General features: G+C 43.1%; 1 protein-coding gene across 1 annotated transcript in view; it reads left to right on the top strand.

The window, feature by feature from the left end:
• Positions 1-22,378, top strand: part of ITGA9 (integrin subunit alpha 9) — a 350,162-nt gene that overhangs the window by 295,571 nt on the left and 32,213 nt on the right. The window contains exons 25-27 of the mRNA XM_061585893.1: positions 731-850; positions 2,214-2,315; positions 20,080-20,199. Coding sequence (XP_061441877.1) covers positions 731-850; positions 2,214-2,315; positions 20,080-20,199 — 342 coding nt within the window. The remainder of the gene's footprint in view (positions 1-730; positions 851-2,213; positions 2,316-20,079; positions 20,200-22,378) is intronic.

Raw genomic sequence — 22,378 nt, 5'->3', positions numbered from 1 at the left:
AATTACTTTGTTCTAGCTTTCATTATGTATATATAAAAAATTGATGACATTCTAATCCTGTGCATGTTTACTCAGGAGCTGAGTTACCCTGATTTGAAGGAGAGCTTGCTCCCAGGTCAGGAGCGTAGGGTTGCAGCTTGAAAAACTCCATTTTATTCCTCTGCATAGAACCTGGATTAAATAACTGCTTAGCTCTTGTTTACATGGATGACGTGCTTGCAGGGCAATATGGTGTCCTTTTCCCCCTTGCAAATTGTAAAATTTGCTACAAAGGCTCAATAGGAGATATTTCTAGAGTAGCTGAACAAGAGTTACAAAATCAAGGCTGGTATTATCCAACCTTTAGTGTGGCAGCACCTACACTTTGGAACTGTCTGCATATTGATGTCAAGCAGACACCTTTGCTGTACTCTTTTTGACGGTTGCATAAAACATTTTTGCTATGACAAGCCTATCCAGGCTCATAAATGCTGATGTGTTTTAATCTCTTTTAGTTTTCTGTTAATTTTAATTATCCTTTAAATGTTTCTAATTACTTCTTTTTAACTTTTTATTGATAATTTTATTTTTTTGGTAAATTTTTTGCATAGAGGTTTTATTGCAATCAAGCAATATATTATACATTTTGTTAAATAAATAAATCCATCCATCCAGTCAGAAAGGCTGAGGAGTGTTTCTTTTTTGTATGACCCCCCCATTTGCATCATAGCTTTCTACTTCTCTCCCTTAGGACTGCGAAAGACCAGGCAGGTCTTGCTTAATTATACGCTGTAACTTGAGCTCACTAGCTAAAGCAGAATCCCGCAGCATAGATGTGCGTATGCTGTTGAATACTGAGATATTAAAAAAGGTGAGCATTGTTGCCTGAATTATACTTTTTAAGTGTCTGTGCACAATTCACCACACAACGGGAATTAAACTGGAATTATTTGGAATTATTGCTTCATGCACTGGTGTTTGAACAGATTGCAGAGACAGAACATTTAAAGAGAATGCATTTTAAACTGGTATGTCCTTTCATGCCTTCCATCTTCCAAGCTGCGAAGCACTCTGGCTCTGAAATTCTGTGTGATATTAAACAAACAAGTGTTTTTAGGGGGTGACCCAGGGAACCCAACCCCAGATCTTTTGCACTGGGCTACCAATTTCCCGCCCCTTCCCTTAATTTTCAACCTTCTTACAGAGTGGCTTGGTGCCTTGCAAAGCACAGTGCCATTGAAGCACATTTCTGTCATGGGCCTGTGGTCCAAGTCTTTTAAGTACCTAGCAATGTACCTGGAAACAAATAAACCCACAAGTTCATATTTTGATGTGAAGTACAGCTCCATTCGTGTCAATGACATTCAAGTCTGATTCACACAATGCCCTTAGGGCTGAGTGCTTACTGTCTGGCTAGGCTAATATTTTGGCATTGTCATTGTCATAATTTTTTTCTGAGCATCCTGTCCTGGGCACATTGGCGATTCAGCCTGCTGCTGCTCATTTTCCTTCTGGTTTCTTTCTGGTACTATGCTGAATTGCAGTTCAGCATGCTGCACTGGAATGCTTGGATGGTTGCTTCATCACTTGGGACTCAGCTGCCATAAAATGTTACCTAAAAGAAGAGGTGAGAGTGAAAATAATGTCACCACTCACCATATGCTCAGAGGCACATGTTACCAAATTCTTTCAAGCTACACAGGAAATAGATTGGACTGTGAAAGACCAGCCTAAATTGTGTTTGCATTTTTACAAATTTGTAGGGCGGTACAATATCTCACAGAGGAGGTCAGGTCTCCTGCATTCACTATAGCTACCCAAATTCTCTGCTTTTTAAAGTTTGATAGAAATATCTGTTGGCTGTAGGTACATTCTTAAACCGCAAGGGTTTTTTTTGCCTATTAGTGAATTACATCTAAATATCTGATCCTAATTATGTGGAAATAATTCAGGTTAAGATGTTCTTTGCTGGCAATGTTTGACAGAATGTTATATCATTTTAACTTGGGCAATGTTAGAATATTTCATCCATATCAGATCCAAGTTTGAAAGTAAAAACAGTACTACGTATTAACTTTAATGGGATGGGCTGGATTTAAATCTGAAATATTGCTTTATAGACCTTGCATCTGATTTAAGGCCATAAAAGCCTCAAAAAGCACTAGTTGTTAAAAGCTTTTGAAGACTGTGCATTTGACAGTGTTATTCAACTTTTATTATTTTTCAATCCTCAGGACAGTTCATCAGTCATTCAGTTTGTAACAAGGGCAAAGGTGAGGGTGGACACAACCATCCGGGCAGTAGAAGTCCCCAATGGGAATTCAGAAGATGCAACAGTAAGTGAATGAATTTTAAGAGCAGGAATTGCTTGTGTTGCTCATATGGAATACATTAGAAGATCCTACCCTGAGCGAGGAATTTGTGGTCAGGCCTAAGCTTAGCCTTCAAAAATGAATGAGCGTGCCTTTCTTTGAATACACCAGCGGTGCTGCTGCCTTGCAATCCTCCTGTGGTTTTGCTTGCTGTGATAAGCCTTGTCTCTGTAGCAATGATGTTATTCAGAATACTTTAACGCATGTTGTGTTACAGTGAGACCAACTTGTAAAGGTCGCAGCTGTACGTTTTGCTAAGGAACAAGTTCAGTTTCCCACTGTGAAGCTGAAGACTGCTTTAATCTAACACAGGTTTTTTGGAAATCTAGAAGATTTATCCCATTCTAGATGATCAGTTCACATGGGAGATTATGAAATATTTAAAATACTTCTATGCAGGGACGTACGTTTCACTGTGTTCAGACAGACTTACACACTAGTAAGTATGTTTAGGATTGCAGCCATCAATGTTTTAATAGGGGGTGAAAGAGAATACCCAAGAAAATACAGTATTTAGAGTAAAAGATACCCCTTAGTCTTCCATGTCATTTTGTGGCTCCAGATGTTTTTGCTTATATGCCACATGGTAAGTGAACTTTTCTATTGGCTCCACTTACATCAGTCCTATGTAATGAGAAACCACCTCTCTCTCTCTCTCTCTCTCTCTCTCTCTCTCTCTCTCTCTCTCTCTCTCTCTCTCTCTCTCTCTCATACATATGTATATATGGCACACATTAAAGCCCTAAGTAGTCTAGATCCAGGAAATCTTTGGAACTGTATTTTCCCTTATATTCCTTCCCACAGAATCATGAAATGAGACTGTTCCAAATTCTCCAAGCTTCAGAGCAAAAGCTGGCAAGTTGAAAGACCAGGATCTAATCTTATCTTGTTTTTTGATAGGGTAACCTCCCTTGTAGATTGTAGGAATGCTGTGGACATAATAGATCTCGACTTCAGCAAAACTTTTGACAAAGTGCCCCATGATATTCTGATTAGCAAGTCAGCTAAATGTGGGCTGGATGGAACAACTATCAGGTGGATCCACAGTTGGCTCCAAAATCGTACTCAAAGAGTGCTAATCAATGGTTCCTTCTCAAATTGGGCAGAAGTAACAAGTGGTGTACCACAGGGCTCAGTCCTGGGCCCAGTGCTCTTCAACATTTTTATTAACAACTTGGATGAGGAGGTACAGAGCATGCTTATCAAATTTGCAGATGATACAAAATTGGGGGGCATAGCTAATACCATGGAAGACAAAAACAAAATTCAAAGGGACCTTGATAGGCTGGAGCATTGGGCTGAAAACAACAGAATGAAATTCAACAGGCATAAATGCAAAGTTCTACACTTAGGAAGAAGAAACCAAATGAACAGTTATAAGATGGGGGATACTTGGCTCAGCAATACGACATGTGAGAAGGATCTTGGAATTGTCGTTGATCACAAGCTGAATATGCGCCAACAGTGTGATGTGGCTGCAAAAAAAGCAAATGCTATATTAGGCTGCATTAATAGAAATATAGTTTCCAAATTGTGTGAAGTATTAGTTCCCCTCTATTCAGTGCTGGTTAGGCCTCTTCTTGAATACTGTGTCCAGTTCTGGTCTCTGCACTTCAAGAAGAATGCAGACAAAATGGAACAGATTCAGAGGAGGACAACAAGGATGATCAGGGGACTAGAAATGAAGCTCTATGAGGAGAGACTGAAAGAACTGGGTATGTTTAGCCTGGAGAAGAGAAGACTGAGCGGAGATATGATAGCACTCTTCAAATACATGAAAGGTTGTCACACAGAGGAGGCCTGGGATCTCTTCTCGATCGTCCCAGAGTGCAGGACGTGGAATAATGGGCTCAAGTTGCAGGAAGCCAGATTTCGACTGGACATCAGGAAAAACTTCCTAACTGTTAGAGCCATACGACAATGGAACCAATTACCTAGAGAGGTAGTGGGGTCTCCGACACTGGAGGCATTCAAGAGGCAGCTGGACAGACATCTGTTGGGAATGCTTTGATTTGGATTCCTGCACTGAGCAGAGGTTGGACTTGATGGCCTTGTAGGACCCTTCCAACTCTACTATTCTATGATTCTATGACCTTTTGGATTGTGGTGTCTGCTCTCTATAATTTACCTCAAATAGCTTGTGAGGTCTACTTGCTCATAGTTAGAAAAATGATAAAGGATTTTTCTGGCTGAGAAGGGGTCTAGCATGACTGGTTTGGATTTATGTGCTTTAAATTTTGACATTGTTGCTGTTTATTTTTTACGTAGCTAGAATGAAAAAAAGAAGAATAAAGCTAAGCTTAATCATATATCTATAGGTATATACTGAAACTGATACTAAGAACCAAACATTACAAGCAGGCACATATAACAAAACCCTTACAAAAGAGAGAGAGAACTAAGGTGCTTTAAGAAAGGACAACTTAGAGCAGAGAAGTAGCAGGGGTAAGGTGGTATGTTTCTTTGCTCTGCATTGCCCCTTCATAAAGCTTGCTTGCTGCTTTTATGCTCCAAATTGTCCCCAAGCCACTGCTGGGTTTCAAATGTGTTTGTGGGAGTAAACACACATTGGGAATCCTGTGGAAGAAAGGTTGTATATGGGTACAATGTGGAGCAGTGAGTGAAGTATACATACATGCCATTTCCCAAAACTGTCTCTTCCAAAAGATCCTGTTTGCTTGTAATGTTTAGTAACATTTAAGTTGATCCTAATAATGCCACTTCCCCCCATTCTCTCTCAGCATTTGTGACCTATAAAGCATGGACACAATCCAGTGTAAAATGCATAATGTAAAAAGCATGTTGCATTCTATGTATGACCTGGAGGGATTGTGTGGAAAGCCACACTCTGCGTGTCTATCTGGCTTTATTGGAGTAGAGACATACTTACTGTTCTGCCAGTTCCAGTGCATCACCACCCCTCTCTTCTGAAAACAGGGGCACACAACACTAGTCAAATCCTGCCCCTTTTTACTGTAAAACCTGGTGAGATCAGCTTGGGTGTGTGTGTTTTTAAAAATCACTTCAAAGAGATTTCACAACTGATCCGCAGATCAACCTGTTTGCCGTCCAGGTGTGGCCAATGGAAACTCTTTCCTGTAGCTGACTAGTGTACCCACAGCCTTGGAGTAGGCACTGAGCATCTTTGCTGGATGTTATGTAAAATTATTTCCGAGCTTCCTAATATTGGCTGGCACACCAATCCCAAATACATTCCTTGGAAGTGCTTTCAGTGGAACATGATCCCAAGCAAATGTGGTTGGGATCGTCACTTAAAACAATTTCCCTGACATTTTGAATGCACTTTAGGAGTTTAGAACCATTGACCAGGAATTAGAAGTATCCCCAAATGCTAAATGTCATTTATATTTCAGACTGGGCGAATTTATCACAATGTGAATCATCAGGGCACACCCAATAACACAAGGAAACCTGTGGTTGTTTGCAGACCAATGTTCTTAGGAACATCTGTGAAATTATGCAGTCAAAAAAATTGCCCCAAGGTCCCTTGCAACATCTCAGGGGGTTCTTGAGTGAAGTTCTCAGATCACATGCAGCTATGTGCGGCCAGATTGCGGTAATACAAAATTTATTGGATGAGCCCTGCTACCTAGGAAAGATTTCAGGAATGCCAACGGGGTTTCTGGGCCCTGTACACTGTACATAGATTGGGTCTTCTGCCCCACTTACAAAAGAGGACACAAATTAGCATAGAATTTGCATGCGCTGTCATATGCAAATATGTGTTTTATTTTGAATGTGAGGTAGAGGGCCCCAAAATAAATTAGGTGCCATGCACAAGTAATAAGCTGTCTGACAGACTATCATTAGGTGAAGCTTAACTAAAATTTGTATTTCATACTAGATTAACTGAAAACACTGAAAGGTTGAAGCAGGCTCATCTCTCACAAAGCAATTGCTTCAAATGAGCCCTGCACACTTTGCTTCAACTTTCTTTCTAAAGGGGATATAGATTAACTTTTTAAAAAAATGGAAGCTCAGTTTCTGGGTCCCCTCTGGTTCTGGGCCCAGTACAGATGTATTCTGTAGCCCACTCTTGGTGACCCTGAACGTTTTCTGACAGATCAACAACAACTAAGCAATCTCACACACACATGTAACCTTGAATTTACAGTTTTGCACTTTGTTCTCTGTCTTCTTGCAAATACTCATCAGCTATTACCTAGCATCTGGAATAGGGTTGTCAGGTCAAAAGCATCCCAAACCCTGAAATTTCCCTACTGATGTCACACGGGCATGTCCTAGGGATGTCACGGGGTTGGATCTAGTGATATCGTGGAACAAGCCCTAATGATGTCACTGGTGAGGACCCTAGTTATGTCATAGGGTGGGCCCTAGTGATGTCATTAAGCATGACACATTAAGCATCAACTACAGTTGCTTGGAACATACTATTCAAACAAAAACATTTCTCTGATTGGAAATTAAGATACAAATCTTAGATAAAAGATGGTGTTCCCAGGTCCAGCTAAAGTGACAGAATCATTCCTTCTCACCTACTTAGGAAGCCTGGGTAGGGAACATTTAATTTAGCCTACGTGCTTCTGGCAAGAAGGGCTTAAGTGCCCTCAGGCCAGACTAGTCACCAGAAGGCCACTGTAGGAAGAAAGGAGTCTAGTGTTGTGGAGATGTTAGATGGGAGCACTCAGGAGTAAAGATGGATGTCCTGAAGGCTGTTTTGAAAACCTTCCCATTCTGAAGCTTTAATCCTATACTTGCTTTTCTGGGAGTGAAGCTGCAATGCTGATCCCACATACAGAGAGTAAACCTAATTGAATTCAGTAGGACTTACTTTTGAGTAGGCATGGTTAGGATTGTGCTGTAAATCAATGGGACTTTTGAATAAACATAGCAAAGGATGATGTTTGTGTTGTAAATCTTTCTCTCCCTCTCCAATCCTATTTTAAAAGTAATTAGACAGGGCTTACTTAGGTGTCACTGCTTTTATTTCGCAGGAAACAAATACTGGTTGTTGTTTTTTAGGTTCTGCAATGACCAACTGGTTTTGACACTAAACTATTATATGGGTTATATGGCTTTTCACATCTCCAGTGTGTGTGCGTGTATGGAATCTTTCCAACAATCCTGTGTGGTAGGGTTGCCGATTGGCAACCAAGGCAACTCACAAGAAGAAATAAATCCATTTAAAATCCAATAACCATAAAAACAAGTATAAAACAGTTGCAAAACAGCTTAAAGTGGCATGGTTCTGAATTTTGGGTTGGGTGAGTGAAGTTCCTTATCACTTGAGGTTGAAGTCCTGTGCACACTTCCCTGTTTGAGTAAGCCTCACTGAATACATTGGGACTTGCTTCTGAGTAAGCAAACATAGGATTGAATAAAATTACACTATAAATATCTTTATAGGTTGTGTAAATATAAATATGTTTGACAATCATGCTTATATAAATATTATTTTCATACTATGTCCCAATAAGTATCTGATTTCACACTGTGGCTGTACATTATTATTTCCTCTACATTTTAAACATGCCCTTCTTCCTTGGGGTGGTCATGGTCCCCCTTTGTTGTTTTCACTGTGAGAGGCAGATTAGGCTGAGAGATGGTAAATAGCCCATGGTCACCCAGTAAACTTTGTAGCTGATTTCCATTTTGAAAAATTAAACAATTTACATGCAGGCAAAGTCTATGTAGTAGACCCATACAATATATTTAAAGCACATCCAACTTGCATTTAAAGCACATGACTTCCCCTAAAGAATCCTGGAAAATGTAGTTCCCATGATTCTGTGGTAGGATTCATGTGCTTCAAATGGGTGTTGAATGTGCTTTAAATGAAAGGTGCACAACATGCCTAGGGCAGATCCACATTTATTGTGTTGTTGTTATGTGCCTCCAAGTCGACTACGACTTATGGCGACCCTATGAATCAGTGACCTCCAAGAGCATCTGTCATGAACCACCCTGTTCAGATCTTGTAAGTTCAGGTCTGTGGCTTCCTTTATGGAATCAATCCATCTCTTGTTTGGCCTTCCTTTTTTTCTACTTCCTTCTGTTTTTCCAAGCATTATTATCTTTTCTAATGAATCATGTCTTCTCATTATGTGTCCAAAGTATGATAACCTCAGTTTCATCATTTTAGCTTCTAGTGATAGTTCTGGTTTCATTTGTTTTACCACCCAATTATTTGTCTTTTTTGCAGTCCATGGTATCCGCAAAGCCCTTCTCCAACACCACATTTCAAATGCGTTGATTTTTCTCTTATCAGCTTTTTTCACTGTTCAACTTTCACATTCATACATAGAGATCGGGAATACCATGGTCTGAATGATCCTGACTTTAGTGTTCAGTGATGCATCTTTACATTTGAGGACCTTTTCTAGTTCTCTCACAGCTGCCGTCCCCAGTCCTAGCCTTCTTCTGATTTCTTGACTATAGTCTCCATTTTGGTTAATGATTGTGCCAAGATATTGATAATCCTTGACAAGTTAAATGTCCTCATTGTCAACTGTAAAGTTGCATAAATCTTCTGTTGTCATTACTTTAGTCTTTTTGACGTTCAGCTTTAGTCCTGCTTTTGTGCTTTCCTCTTTAACTTTCATCAGCATTTGTTTCAAATCATTACTGGTTTCTGCTAGTAGTATGGTATAGTCTACATTTCTTAAATTATTGACATTTTTCCCTCCAATTTTCACACCTCCTTCTTCTTGGTCCAATCCTGCTTTCCGTATATGTTCTGCGTATAGATTAAATAAATAGGGTGATAAAATACACCCCTGTCTCACACCCTTTCCGATGGGGAACCAATCGGTTTCTCCATATTCTGTCCTTACAGTAGCCTCTTGTGCAGTGTATAGGTTGTCAACATTTGGACAGATTCAGTCTCAGTAGCTTGTAGCAACTCTATTGCTATGCCATCTATTCCTGGTGATTTGTTTCTTCCAAGAATTTTAAGAGCAGCTTTCACCTCACATTCTAAAATTTCTGGTTCTTCATCATATGGTTCCTCCGTGAATGAATCTGCCATCCTGTCATCTCTTTTATAGTGTATTGCTTCCATCTTCCTTTTATTTCATCTTGGTCAGTCAGTGTGTTCCCCTGTTGATAACATCCCTACTCGGGGTTTAAATTTCCATTTCATTTCTCTAATCTTTTGGAATAGGGTCTTGTTCTTCCCATTTTGTTGTCCTTTTCTATTTCTATACAATAACTATTGTAATAGTTCTCTTTGTCCCTACGTACTAGTCGTTGTATGGTTGCATTTAGGGTTCTGACCGTGTTTCTGTCTCCTTTTGCTTTCCTTCTCTCTTTAACCATTTTAAGAGTTTCTTCAGTCATCCATTGAGGTCTTTCTCTCTTTTTAACAAGGAGTATTGTCTTTTTGCATTCTTCCCTGATAATGTCCCTGACTTCAGTCCATAGTTCTTCTGGTTCTCTGTCAACTAAGTTTAAAGCCTCAAACCTGTTCCTTATTTGATCTTTATATTCTTCTGGGATGTTATTTAAATTGTATTTTGGCATTATGAGTGCTTTTTGTTGTTCTTTAGCTTTACTCTGATTTTCGATACAATCAGTTCATGATCTGTACTGCAGTCTGCTCCTGGTCTTGTTTTTGCAGACAGTATGGAACTTCTCCATCTTCTGTTTCCAATTATATAATCAATTTGATTCCTATATTGACCATCTGGTGATGTCCACATGTACAGTTGTCTTTTCGGTTGCTCAAAAAATGTGTTTGCAAGAAACCAGGGCATGCCCCTGAAATCTCAGGGTTTGGGATGCTTCTGACCTGGCAACCCTATTGCTGAACTACATCTCCCATCAATCTTGGCCAGCATGGTTAATAGTCAAAGCTGCTGTCAATCATCATAAGGAGGATGAAGTTTCCCCGCTCCTGCAGTAAAGGAACTGGGAATTCTTCAGAGTGATATATACAGTATAAGTGTTATTGGAGTGGACTATTTCCAGTTATTATTTAGTGCTTTAAAATGACATTTTCCTACTTCCCAAAGTGGATTTTCTTTAAAAAAAATTCTCTTTTATAATGCTTACAATTTGATTCTGCGTTGTAGAAAAATTAATTGAATCTCTAATTAGAATGCTGCCTCAGACCTTTGGAAAGCACTACCTGGAAAGGGAAATGTTGGACATAGTTTAGTTTTGAAGCATCAGTTTGTAATTTCATTCTTTTCTAATATGAATGTTAGTTTTTAATCTTCGTCCATGCAATCTCCATCTGGCTCTTGGCTTCTGTGATCTGGTATGCTTTGTATTGGGTCATACTCAGGGGAAAAAAAGAAATAAGACATGTGGTTTGGCTCACAATATTCACCCCCCCTCCCGAAGTGGAATGCAGTTAGGAATCATACATTCATACATAACAAATTTTTAGGTTGGTTCTTCCCCTTTCTTTTGAAGCCTTCCCCCGTCAGCTTTGTTTGCTTTTACTTTTGAATACTCTACCATATCAATTTATGTGCCCCCAAATGTGTCTTTGCCCCCACACCATCAAGAAAGACAAGAGACACAAAGCTTGGGGAAATGTTGTATTTATTAAAATACAACAATAAAAATTTTTGAGAATCTGCAGACCAAATCAACCAAATTAACTGAATAAAACTTTTTCAGGCAGATGAGGCTAAAAGTATCTCTCGGTGGAGAACATCCCCCAGACCCCTGGGCATGTCAACAGCCATAGGCTGCGGGTCCCCAGCCAAGGATGTGGCTAAATCTGTTCCTCCTTGGTAGGCTAGCCCTGGGTGTTCACTGACCCTGCACATCTGGGCCCCGCCATACCAGCGTTCACAAGAATGCACAAGACAGGCTACCAGAGGCACCCCCCAGGTGCACCCCAGGCCTAAACCCTGGGTGTTCCCCAAAGGGTGCCCCCAATCTCCTAACTGCCTCGGTCTAGCTCATACTAACTCTCCAACCTCCTCACCTGCCCGAACTCCATGCCACAAGAGACGATCAGCTGCAGCTTGATCGCCTCTCCCCACAAGAAGAATTTCTGACAAACCCCTCTGCAGGTCCTCCAAAAATAAATCGCATCGCCATGCTGAAAGATGAACGCCATCATACCAGAATAATTGCGGGACCTCATGTCTAATTCTGACATGAAGTATAAATGCCCAACCCAGTGCCATCACCAACTTATGCACTCTCCTGTTCACCCCTTGTCTGGCCCTGTCAATCCTGCTGGGGTGAATAGCACCCCGCCAGACTCTCCTTTCCAGGAGGTCAGACCAGACTAAAAATAGGCCCGGGAAATTGCGCCTAATCCATTGCAAATCATGGAAGATCCTGCGCAGCAAATCCGGCTGCTGCACAAAATCATTCTCACCAAGGTGCACAACTAATATGTATGGGACAGGGCCATCTGTCAACACCCTAGTAACAGTGGAAGAAACTCCTCCCAAAGCATCCCCTTTCTAGCCACCCACTGAACCGATGCCCAGGCTGAAAGGCGTAGCTGAGTACCAACGGGGATTGAATTGGCCCTCTTCTGCGCCCAAAACAGGATTGAATGCCCGCAGAGGACCACATGGGCCATCAACAGGAGAGACCGCAAACCTGAAACAGAAAGAAACAACCGTTAACAAGAAGACTAAACAGCAACATTACAACCTGACATAAGCTTTGAAAGCCGCAGATTTCCATTTGCCTATCTCTTGTATCCGCTCTGGGGGTAAGCCCAAGAGGGCTGCAGCAGAAGCTGCCCCAATCTGGAAAGAGTATAAGCCATACACCACTGGATCTCGCCCAATAGCCAACAAGGCTCTACGCAACACTACCCAGAACTGGAACTGAGTGAGAGCGGACCAGTTGTGGTGAACAAACAGATAGCCTTGGTCCCCTAGCCTGGAAGATAAGTATGCATGCGTAGCTGCCACTGGGAACAGATTCAGCAGGGGGCACGAGTCCAAGTGGACGACCTTTCCTTTGCCTCTTTGATCCGTCTTGGACCACTGCAAGATAAGGCGTAAGGACAACTCATGGACTTGGCAGTCGCCCAATCCCAAAGCTTTCCCCGACACATCAGTTCTGGAACTGGCAAGCAACTCACTTGGGCGCAAAGCACCATAAAAGGCCATGAGAGCTGTGGCTGTGAACAATAGTGCCTCAAAGGCAGAGGAACAGAGCTTATGAAACACTGGGAACAGCTGCAAAAGAATATCTGGAGTAAAGGGCCTGCGTCTGTTGGGGCCCATGGGGAAGAAAGTGCCCATCCCTCAAGCATCTTCTGGATCCAGAAGTCAGCTGTAGCGTCAGCTAACCCACCGGCCTTGGAGACAAAGGCCAAGGCCGACAAATGACCTTCCCTCGACCTTAAGGGACACCATAAATTGCATAAGATGCCCCACAGGTATGGGCCATTCCAAAAGCAAGCCCCGTGACCCACGGAAGTGCTGGAAAGCTGAGTAGCTGCGATGATAGGCCTTCCCTGTGCTGGGTGCCAATGCAGAATTGATGGCCGCACACTCATCTACGTCCCAAGATTCCATAGGCAGGCTGACATTTGTGTGGCGTTGGGTGATGCGCCAGGTGCCAACTCCCTGAAACGCTCCATCTGGAAGTGAGACAAGGCATTAGCAATGCAGTTTTGCAGTCCCGGAACAGGCCGGGCCACTAATAGGATATTGTAATGCAAGCACTGCAACACAAACGCCCACACCCAACGCATCACCCGAACCGACTTAGATGTCTGTACATTAACCACATACACAGTGGCCTGGTTGTCACACCAAAAATGCACTGTGCAGTTTTGGAATGCTGAAGGCCACAGATCCATTACAACAATTGGAAAAAATTCCAGAAATGTCAGAAAGCCCTAAAGGTCAACATCCAAAGGGTGCACAGGCAGCAGTCTAAAAGGCGATTTGTTGTCACATTTAGCCAGCAGTGCCCCATGCCCCCCTCCGAACCACTCTAACAGTCTCATCAAATGATGTGTGGTGAACAGACGTATCTTCCTGCACTATACCATCATTCACTGAACCCCCTTTTGGGAAGGAGAGATTGTGGATGAGACGGTATTCTCCAGGCTGTCTCTTCGGGACAATGCCCAGAGGAGAAACCCGGAGATCAGGAAAGGGGGAGGGCTGGAATAAGGGCCAGAAATTCAATCCGCGGCAATCACCTTGGCCAGCTTGGCCAAGATAACGTCGCCCAGTTCCCTCACAGAGGCCTGATTAGAAGCAGAAACAGGTATCCTAGGACCCTGGTATGGAATTCTAAAACCCTCTGAAAATCCAGCCCACAGATAAGCAGCTGCCTTGTGATCCAGGTATGATGCAAGCAGGTTGCCTAATGGAGCAAGCTTGATAGGATTACTGGCCTTGCGCCGTACCTTCAGCACACCCAGTGGCCCGCCTGGGCTGGCTCTGGTCCCCAGCTCCTTGCGTGGCCTGACGAGCCCTCACACAAGAGGCACTGGGGTGTGTGCCACCACAGATGCCTCATGCATGTTTGAAATGACAAGGCCGTTGTGTACAATGGCCAGAGCTGTTGTAGGCCCAACAGACCTGCTGGGATTGAACCCACTGCAACCCCTGGCTTGAACCAGAGGCCGTCGCCTGGGCCCTAACCAGTAAGTGACCGCTGTCTGCCTTTTCACCCATTGTGGGCCTGGTGGGCATCATGTAATGGAGCCACAGAGCCTGATGCTCAATATCACAACGCATAGTTGGGTCAAGTGCCATCCTCTGACGAAAATTGTTGTCGTACTTCAGCCATGCCATGCCTGAGAAGGCCCTGTGAATGATGTTCTGGTACTTTATCATAGACAAAGCCCGGGATACGTAAGCTTGGGTCATTACACCCATGTATACCGTGTACACATTCAGCCAATTAAGCCAGATATGGTCCACTTTCTTCTTCTTGGCCACCTCGTCCTTAGACTGACCTCCCACCTTTTGCTGCTCGTCAGCCTCACAAAAAAGGAGGGTGAATACATCTACATATTCACCCCGCCAAATCTTTTCCTGCGTGTCCTGGGTATGGTGATCCCGCAGCGGAAGAGAGGAATCTCCCTGCAGGTACACACCCACTGGTAATGGCAAAATCAGAGAAGACGGCTGCCCTTGAGCCACAGGCGGCTGCCAACGGGCGACAGCCGCTGATGGCCAAGGAAGATGCGGTTGAGAGGGAACCAAAACTTCCCCCATATATACTGCCTGCTGGGAGGAATTATTTTCCACAGTCGGTAACATGCCAGACCCCATAATCCCCGAATGTGTAGAGGGTAGTGGAGTTTGATTGGGAAGCGTTGCCATGCGTGTAGTGTTATACTCACTTGCGATTGCATTTGGAGATGCCAGCACTGCAGGACCAAGATTGACCAAAGAGGGCTGTGCAGCAGGCCCAGGCACCGGGAGGGCTGGAGGGGGCGGAACTGCAGGGCTGGCTGCATTGACTGACACACTTGATCCCGGATCCAGGAGGGCCATTGAAGAAGCAGGTGCTGAGGAGAAAGATTCTGTGGATGCCAAAGCCGACCTGCTCGCTGCACTTTCCTCCAGACGCGACACCCTGGCAACAAGCGCACGAAGCAGATTAGATTTAGCATCCAGCCTGACAGATTTCCTAGCTGGCTCTTGCACACTAGGGCCTGCTTCCACATCTGCCAGAGACCCCCACTCTTTCTCAAGTGCCTCAATCCTTGCTATTAGCACCCTAACAGTCCGCATGCCCTCCTCCTCATCAGAAGACTGAGGTTGGGCTGGGGGGCGCCTGTTCACCTGCCTCAGTACCTTAACCCCTCATTTCTGTTTTGCTTTCTTTGGAGGCATACTGCCAATTCTTCCCCCCCCCCAGGCAACTAACAATAACTGGGGTATGCACCAATTGAAGGCACACAATCAGATTAACCCAACTACCGCACACAGGTAAGGCAAAAGAACAACAGCAGCAGCACTAATGAAGAGAGGAAAAAGTAATTGAACCAGGTTATACTGCAGTCTTCCTCAAACAAGCACCCCCACTATCTACCTGACTTATACAATGCTAAATAAAGAATAGTACCAAACCGCCACCTGCACTAGCTGGAGGCCTGAGGCCAGCCATGTGCCACCCTCCAGGCCGAACTCGCAGCTCAAATAAATATGTCAACACCTGCACTATGCAGGGAAAGCTGGCGAGCTACGAAGGCTGCCGCCGCTGCAGCACTGATAGAAGGCCCACGCCCAGCCACATGCAACACTCAGTGGACCGGCTCCCTGCACGCGCCCAGGCAGGGAGGCTGCAGTGCCACAGGCCAATACTGCCGCCCGCACTTGCTGTGGGCCCACACTCCGCCATGAGCTGCCTCCCACAGCCTAGAAATCCGCCGCAAAGCCCTGTACCCCGCTCGTGCACAGCAGGGAAGGCCTCAGCACCGCAGAAGCCGATGCCGCAGCCTGCGCGTGCTACCAAAGCCCTCCCAAGCGCAGCTCTCATCATGCACTGGTGCAGAAAAGCCAGCCCTGCTGCAGAGGCGTGCCTGCCACCACACAAAAGTCGTCCAGCTCCAATGAACACCTGCCCCAGGGGGTGGTGGAGGCAAAGGCGCCTCAACATATAGTGGGAACGGCATTGAGTTGCTGTTTCATAAACATGAAACAATTGACAAGATTTCTTACCTCTGAAAACTGTGTTTGCTTCAGATGCTTTATCAGATTAATTCCCTCTGGTGACATAGACTGAGATCTCAGTGAGGACTTATAGCCGTGTAAGATGGATTTAGGTGATCCTGGGTATTTCACTCTCCTCAATTCTCTGGAGTGTTAATAGTCTTTCAGTTCAGATGCCACAAACTGTTTTAAAAAGCAGTATCATGAAGCAAGTTTCAAGAGAACCCCAAGTTTATGCCTTATGGATGTATTTTAAATTTATTTTGTTTATTCATATTGATAAAAATAGTCTGCCCCTAAAAAAAAGATGGTCCCAAACAACCATTTGAAATACGTTTTGCAAATAGAGGCACACATTGCATCAAAACCCAACTTTCAAGAGCAGGGAGAAGTTCATATACTCCAGCTATTGTGGTAAGGCAGGATCTTCTGTTCTTAACTTCGTACTCCGTATACCTTAGTTACTACCAGCACATGCATACAGGCTAACTCATAGCATCCCAATTAAAATGCAGAAGGTGACAGAAAGCTGTGTATGCCAATCAGAGATGTTTGCCTGGCACAAGCAAGAATGCAGTAAAATGATTCTATCCTGATGACACTGGAACATGATCCAAGCCACACACTAGAGAGAAAAGAAATTAGCTGTCCCTCTAGGTTACTAGCCAATCCCTCCACACCTCACTTACCATGATTATAAGTAGAACTTGCAGGACACTGCTTATGTGTCTGTGTGTGTATCCCTGTGTCATACATATCACATGAACAGTGCATTTCTCTTCCCTTAAAAAAAATCCTCCTCCCTCACCCATAAACACAAATATGTGAGTCTCCTTTTATGAGCCGTATTTGAATGTATAGGAATGGAAGTGCCCATGTTTACTACATATTTAAAGTAAAAGGGGCTGGATCTAGATTGTTAGTTGCACTTTAAAGCCCGTTACAATCAGTGTGAGCATCTACAATCATGACTAACAAATCTAATTTATTTCAATGGGAACTAAGCTATTGTTAGTGCAATGAACTTACTATGGATCCAACCCAATGAGTTTATTACCATTCCTTAATAACAGTAGCAGTCAGTGAGGTGAGGTAGTGGCCCTTACCTAACCTCTCAGCAGGTGGGTTGCTGCTGCTTACTGGGAGGCAGAGTGGGAGAGGCAAGGCAGTGGGGAGGTCGGCCCTGTTCCAACACACCATTAAGAGCACCATATTGTCTCTGCCAGTGCGCTTGCACAGCATCAACCTCCCTGCTGCCTTGCGCCTCCCACTCTCCCTCCTGATAAGCAGCAGCAGCCCACCTGCCAGGAGCCCAAGTAAGCACCACCATATGTTACTGCCTAATAAAGAGAGATCAAACAATCAAAGAGCGGCGGTAACATTACATGCTTCTAACGGATGGGAACTGTGGACACCAGTTGTAATTCACATTAAATCAGATATGAAAGCCAAGGTAGCCTTAGCTTTTTTTATGAAATGATTTTTGTAGTCATTCTGTGTATGGGTCCATGTGAAAGTCAGTCTTGTGAAGGAGTCCAGCGAGCGTGCTCATCACAGTGCACCTGTCAAACTTCAATGTGAATTTATTTCTAAACAAATTCCAGGGGGGGGAGATGCTAATTTAACTCTAAATTTCTCTGAAATGTCCATTTAACTGTAGCACAAAATGTAAAAAGTAAATAAATTACAATAAGAGTTTTTCAGTGTGGTGAGAAATATAAAAGCTAAATAATGCTGGAACTCAAGCTGCATTCTAAAATGGATCCAGTTTTGCACTCAGATTCTTGGGCATCGGTTCAAAACATGAAAAATGGGTCTCTAATTCACTCCACGTTTTTATAACCATTTTATTTTACTTAGGCCTATAGCCTTTTCCCAACCCATTCTTCCTTTCTCCTGTATCAACCATAATGTATGTTTCGCTGTTGGAAATCTCTCAGGTCTAAGACAGCATCAAGTACATTTTGTATTAACTGTCCAAAAGGAGATGTTACTGCTAAGCAGGCCAAAAAAAGAAAGACCAAGATTTGCTCTTTAACAGATTGTTCAATTGCATCAAAGATGTAAGAAGTTCAAAAGCATGGCATCTGTCTGGCACATTTCCTTTTCACCAGCATCATTGCCAACACCTGAGAAAAATGAATGACTTCCACTTTTTCATGCTTTCATTGGCCAGTTCACGATGCACATTAAATCAAAACCCTTTTTGTTATTTTCACTGAATCTGATAGATCATGCTTATTAAAAATGAATCAAATGTTTATTGCTTTGCTGGAACAGACCAAGTCCTATTTCGTCCAACATTCCGTTTGCAGTAGGGACCAGATGGATTCCTCTGCGCGTTCAAAACCGGGAAGTGAAGGTCATGACCTTTGCCTCTATTTATTCCCAGCACATAGTATCCAAACTGTCCTTCCTCTGTACATGGAGGCTTTATTTAGCCATCACGGGTAATAATCCCATTGACAGACTACCGTCCAAGAATTTGTTTGATTTTTAAAATAATCTAAGTGGCTGTCATTGCATCTTTTTCATATTCATTATTTTATGGAGCTTTGGTGTAAAAAGAACATCACAAATGCATACAAACAAACAGGAATAACAATATTTTCATAATAAACTCCTCCTACGCCATTACTAAAAATAAACATCCCATTTCTAGCAAATATCAAGTCCATTCACACTGTGACCCTTCTGATGTATCTACTCTGCTCAGTATTGGCACCACATAAATCACCATAGTCCATGTCAATAAATCAACAGAATTGACTGTGGCCATTTTCTTGTCATTCAAAGAAAGATGGTCTAATAATTTTTCCCTATGGCACCTGTCACTGACTAGGTTTCAGCTGGATGACTTTTTGGTGTACCTTTCAACCCTGGCACAGAGTGGTAAGCGGCGGTAACGCAGCCGAAGCTCTGCTCATGGCCAGAGTTCGATTCCAACGGAAGGAGGAAGTTGAATCTCCGGTAAAAGGGGTCGAGGTCTACTCAGCCTTCCATCCATCCGTGGTCGGTAAAATGAGTACCCGGCATATACTGGGGGGTAAAGAAAGGCCGGAGAAGGAACTGGCAATCCCACCCCATATATATGGTCTGCCTAGTAAACATTGCAAGACGTCACCCCAAGAGTCGGAAACGACTTGCACTATAAGTGCGGGGACACCTTTACCTTTTCAACCCTGTGATTGTGAAATTGGTGAGGTGGTCAAAACTCAGTTGGACAGGTATAGCTAGTCACATTCTATTTTACAATCACAGGGTTGAAAAGTACACCAAAAAGTCATCCAGCTGAAACCTAGTCGCATGACAATATGAAGCAGCCCTTTAGATCAGCTAACCCCCAATTTGGGGGCCTGTTCAAGCACGCACATCCTAAGCAATTTTTTCCTCTCAACCCGTGTAAGACCCCGCCAATTTTGTTGGCAGTGGCAAAAATAATTTTTTTTTATAGTAGACATGCCTATCAGGTTGAACATTTGATGAGTGGAGAGGGCAATGTGTATCCCTGTGTGTCTGCCTATGTGTGCCCTGTGTATTGGTGCACAGGAGAGTGTAAATGTGGGAGTGTGAAATGCCCACACCCGCATGCGCTCCCTGGAGGCTTGCCAAGGGTGAATGTGGCCCTCAGGCTAGAAAAGGTTAGCCTCACTTGCTTTAGTTTCTTATCAGCTTTTGAAGCTTTCCTACCAGATGACTGATTTCAATGAAAATAGACCTTCTTTTGTGGTATATTCTGTTCTTTTTGAATGAGCTTCAAAAAGATTTAATGGAAATTAGAGAAGATTGGTATGCCAGCTGCTGCACCCTTGTGATAGCTGGCATTGAAGGGGACTTTATGTCTAGGAGGAAAATAGCAATGGAATGGAATTTCCGAGAATGAGACATATCTTATTATCAGTGCTTATATCTGTTTTTTTTTTTAAAAAGACTTTTAAAAACCCTTGAGAAAAATAGCCTTGATAGCTGAATGTTGCAAATGTGGCTGACATTATTGCTTTGTGCTTTTTAGACATTACCACAATGTGCTTTTTAGAAATCTTAACAGGGAATGCAGCGTAGCATGTCAGTCAAATGAAATAATGAAGACTTGTGTAAATTATTTATATATATATATCTTCCTAATTACTTTGTAGGTGGTCTTTGAGGCCTTGCATAATCTGGAACCTCGTGGTTATGTGGTTGGATGGATCATTGCTATCAGTTTGCTGGTGGGAATTCTCATCTTCCTGTTGTTGGCTGTGCTGCTATGGAAGGTAAGCTATCTGTCAGACACAACAGAGACACAAGGATTAGCCATGGCCTTGGCATAAAAGATAAATCCCCCCTTCCAATCTCTAGTAAGTATTTAGCATCCATTAGCTTTAATGAGTGAACAGTGTTCCACACTGAGGACATTAAATGTCAGAAAAAGGTTTGGCGTTCATTTTCCTTATTGGGAAAAATTCATAATGAGAAGCTGAGGGAATAGCAGAGGGGCCTCTTCCAAACAATTTCTTCCAGTAAATATTCAAACAGCTTCTTCAGTCAGCACCTAATTCCATGTCTTCTGGGATATTTAGCATTAAAAGTAGCACATCATGAAACAGGTCTGTCCTCTTCATGATGTCTTATTATAAACGGTCATTTAGTCAAATGTCCTTATCCTTGGCATTTTCTGTCCTTTGTTTATCACTATAATAAAACTTGTTTTTTTAAATTGATTTGATTGTGTACAATCTTTCCCTGTTTCCAACAGACAGTGTTTATCTATTTCTGCCGCTCAGCCCACAAACATGGAAGTTGCATAGAATGGTTGTCAGCATTTTGATGGTGATTATGATGCTATCAGTGTAGAGGGAGCTTTGCACAGCAACAAGTTCAAAGGGGGAGGTCCCTAAAATTTTTTTACTAATTCTCCTTGTACAGCACACCGCATTCCAGTGGGACTCTCACATTTACCCTGAAGTAGGACAGGACAAAGCACAGTCCACTCCAAAACTAGTAGTCAGAAACAAAAGGTAGAAGAAAGTATGAACGGGAAGGCTATTCCAGTGGTTGTGACCTGCAAGGTGTGTGCCATGTTTGTTTTCTTGCCTGGGAACAACATGGTGTACACATTCAACAAGTGCAAGCTCATGGCACTGTTGGAAGAAAAAGTGAGAGGCCTGGAACAGCAGGTGGCCACACTGAGGACTATAAGAGAAGATGAAGAGTTCTTAGACAGAATGCTGGAACAACAGCAGCAAAGAGAAGTGGAGGTGGAAGAGCAACAGCATGAGGTAGCAGAAGAGGAAACTGCTTTGGAGAGGAACAACAAAGTGGAGGAAACTCCTTGGGAAAGGGTGACAGTTAGGAGCAGAAGAGCTAGAAGACACCCTTCACCGGTGGAACCATGGAACTGCTTTCAAACACTTGAGGATGAGACTGGAGGACAGCCTGTGGTGGAAGAATTACAGGAGACCCCATGCGACAACAGGCAAGAGGCTGAAGCTCAATCAAGCAGGGGCAATGAAACTATGCCCCACAACAAGAAGAGAAAAGTACTAGTAGTGGGAGACTCCCTACTGTGTGGGATCAAAACCCAAGTATGCAGAGAAGATCCGTGGACTCGCCAGGTATGCTGTTTACCAGAAGGACGGATTTGAGATGTGACGGAAGGGTTGCCATCACTTATCAAGCCCACCGACAGGTATCCCTTTCTCCTCATCCATGTGGGAACAAATGATACTGCCAAACAGAGCTATGAAGAAATCACATCAGACTTTGAAGCTCTGGGAAGGAAACTCAAGGACTTTGTGGCCCAGATAGTTTTTTCATCCATCCTTCCAGTACTTAGAAAAGGAGTAGAAAGGGAAAGAAAAATACTCTGTGTGAATGAATGGCTATGAAGGTGGTGCTGATGTGAGAGATTTGGATTCTGGGACCATGGACTATGCTTCCTGGAATATGGATTGCTGGCAAGTGATGGGTTGCATCTCACAAGGACTGGGAAGAATGTGTTTGGCCACAGCATATTAATCAGGAAGGCTTTAAACTGAATCCTATGGGAAGGGAGATGTAAACTTGGTGGTAACAACTGATGAAGGCTTGTGCACAGTAATGGGAACAGAGAGATCGGATCTAATAGAGCCCAGTAACAGTCCTCAGAAAAATGTAGAAAGGAAGCCGAGCCATAAATCACATGATCTTCGATGTCTGTATACTAATGCTCAGAGCATGGGAAACAAACAGGACAAACTTGAACTCTTAATACAGGAGGGTAATTACAACTTGATAGGTATAACTGAAACTTGGTGGAATGACTCCCATGACTGGAATACAGCAATTGAAGGATATAACTTGTTCAAAAAGAATAGAAGGAATAAAAAGGGAGGGGAGTCGCGCTATATGTTAAAAATATATATCCCTGCACAGAAATACAGGAAGATGAGCTTGGTAGTTCCACCGAGAGTA

The sequence above is a fragment of the Rhineura floridana genome, chromosome 10 (genome assembly GCF_030035675.1).
Source record: "Rhineura floridana isolate rRhiFlo1 chromosome 10, rRhiFlo1.hap2, whole genome shotgun sequence".
In the NCBI taxonomy this organism is placed as follows: domain Eukaryota; kingdom Metazoa; phylum Chordata; class Lepidosauria; order Squamata; family Rhineuridae; genus Rhineura; species Rhineura floridana.
Note: the sequence above shows the minus strand (reverse complement) of the source record. Positions and strands in the feature narration are given on the sequence as shown.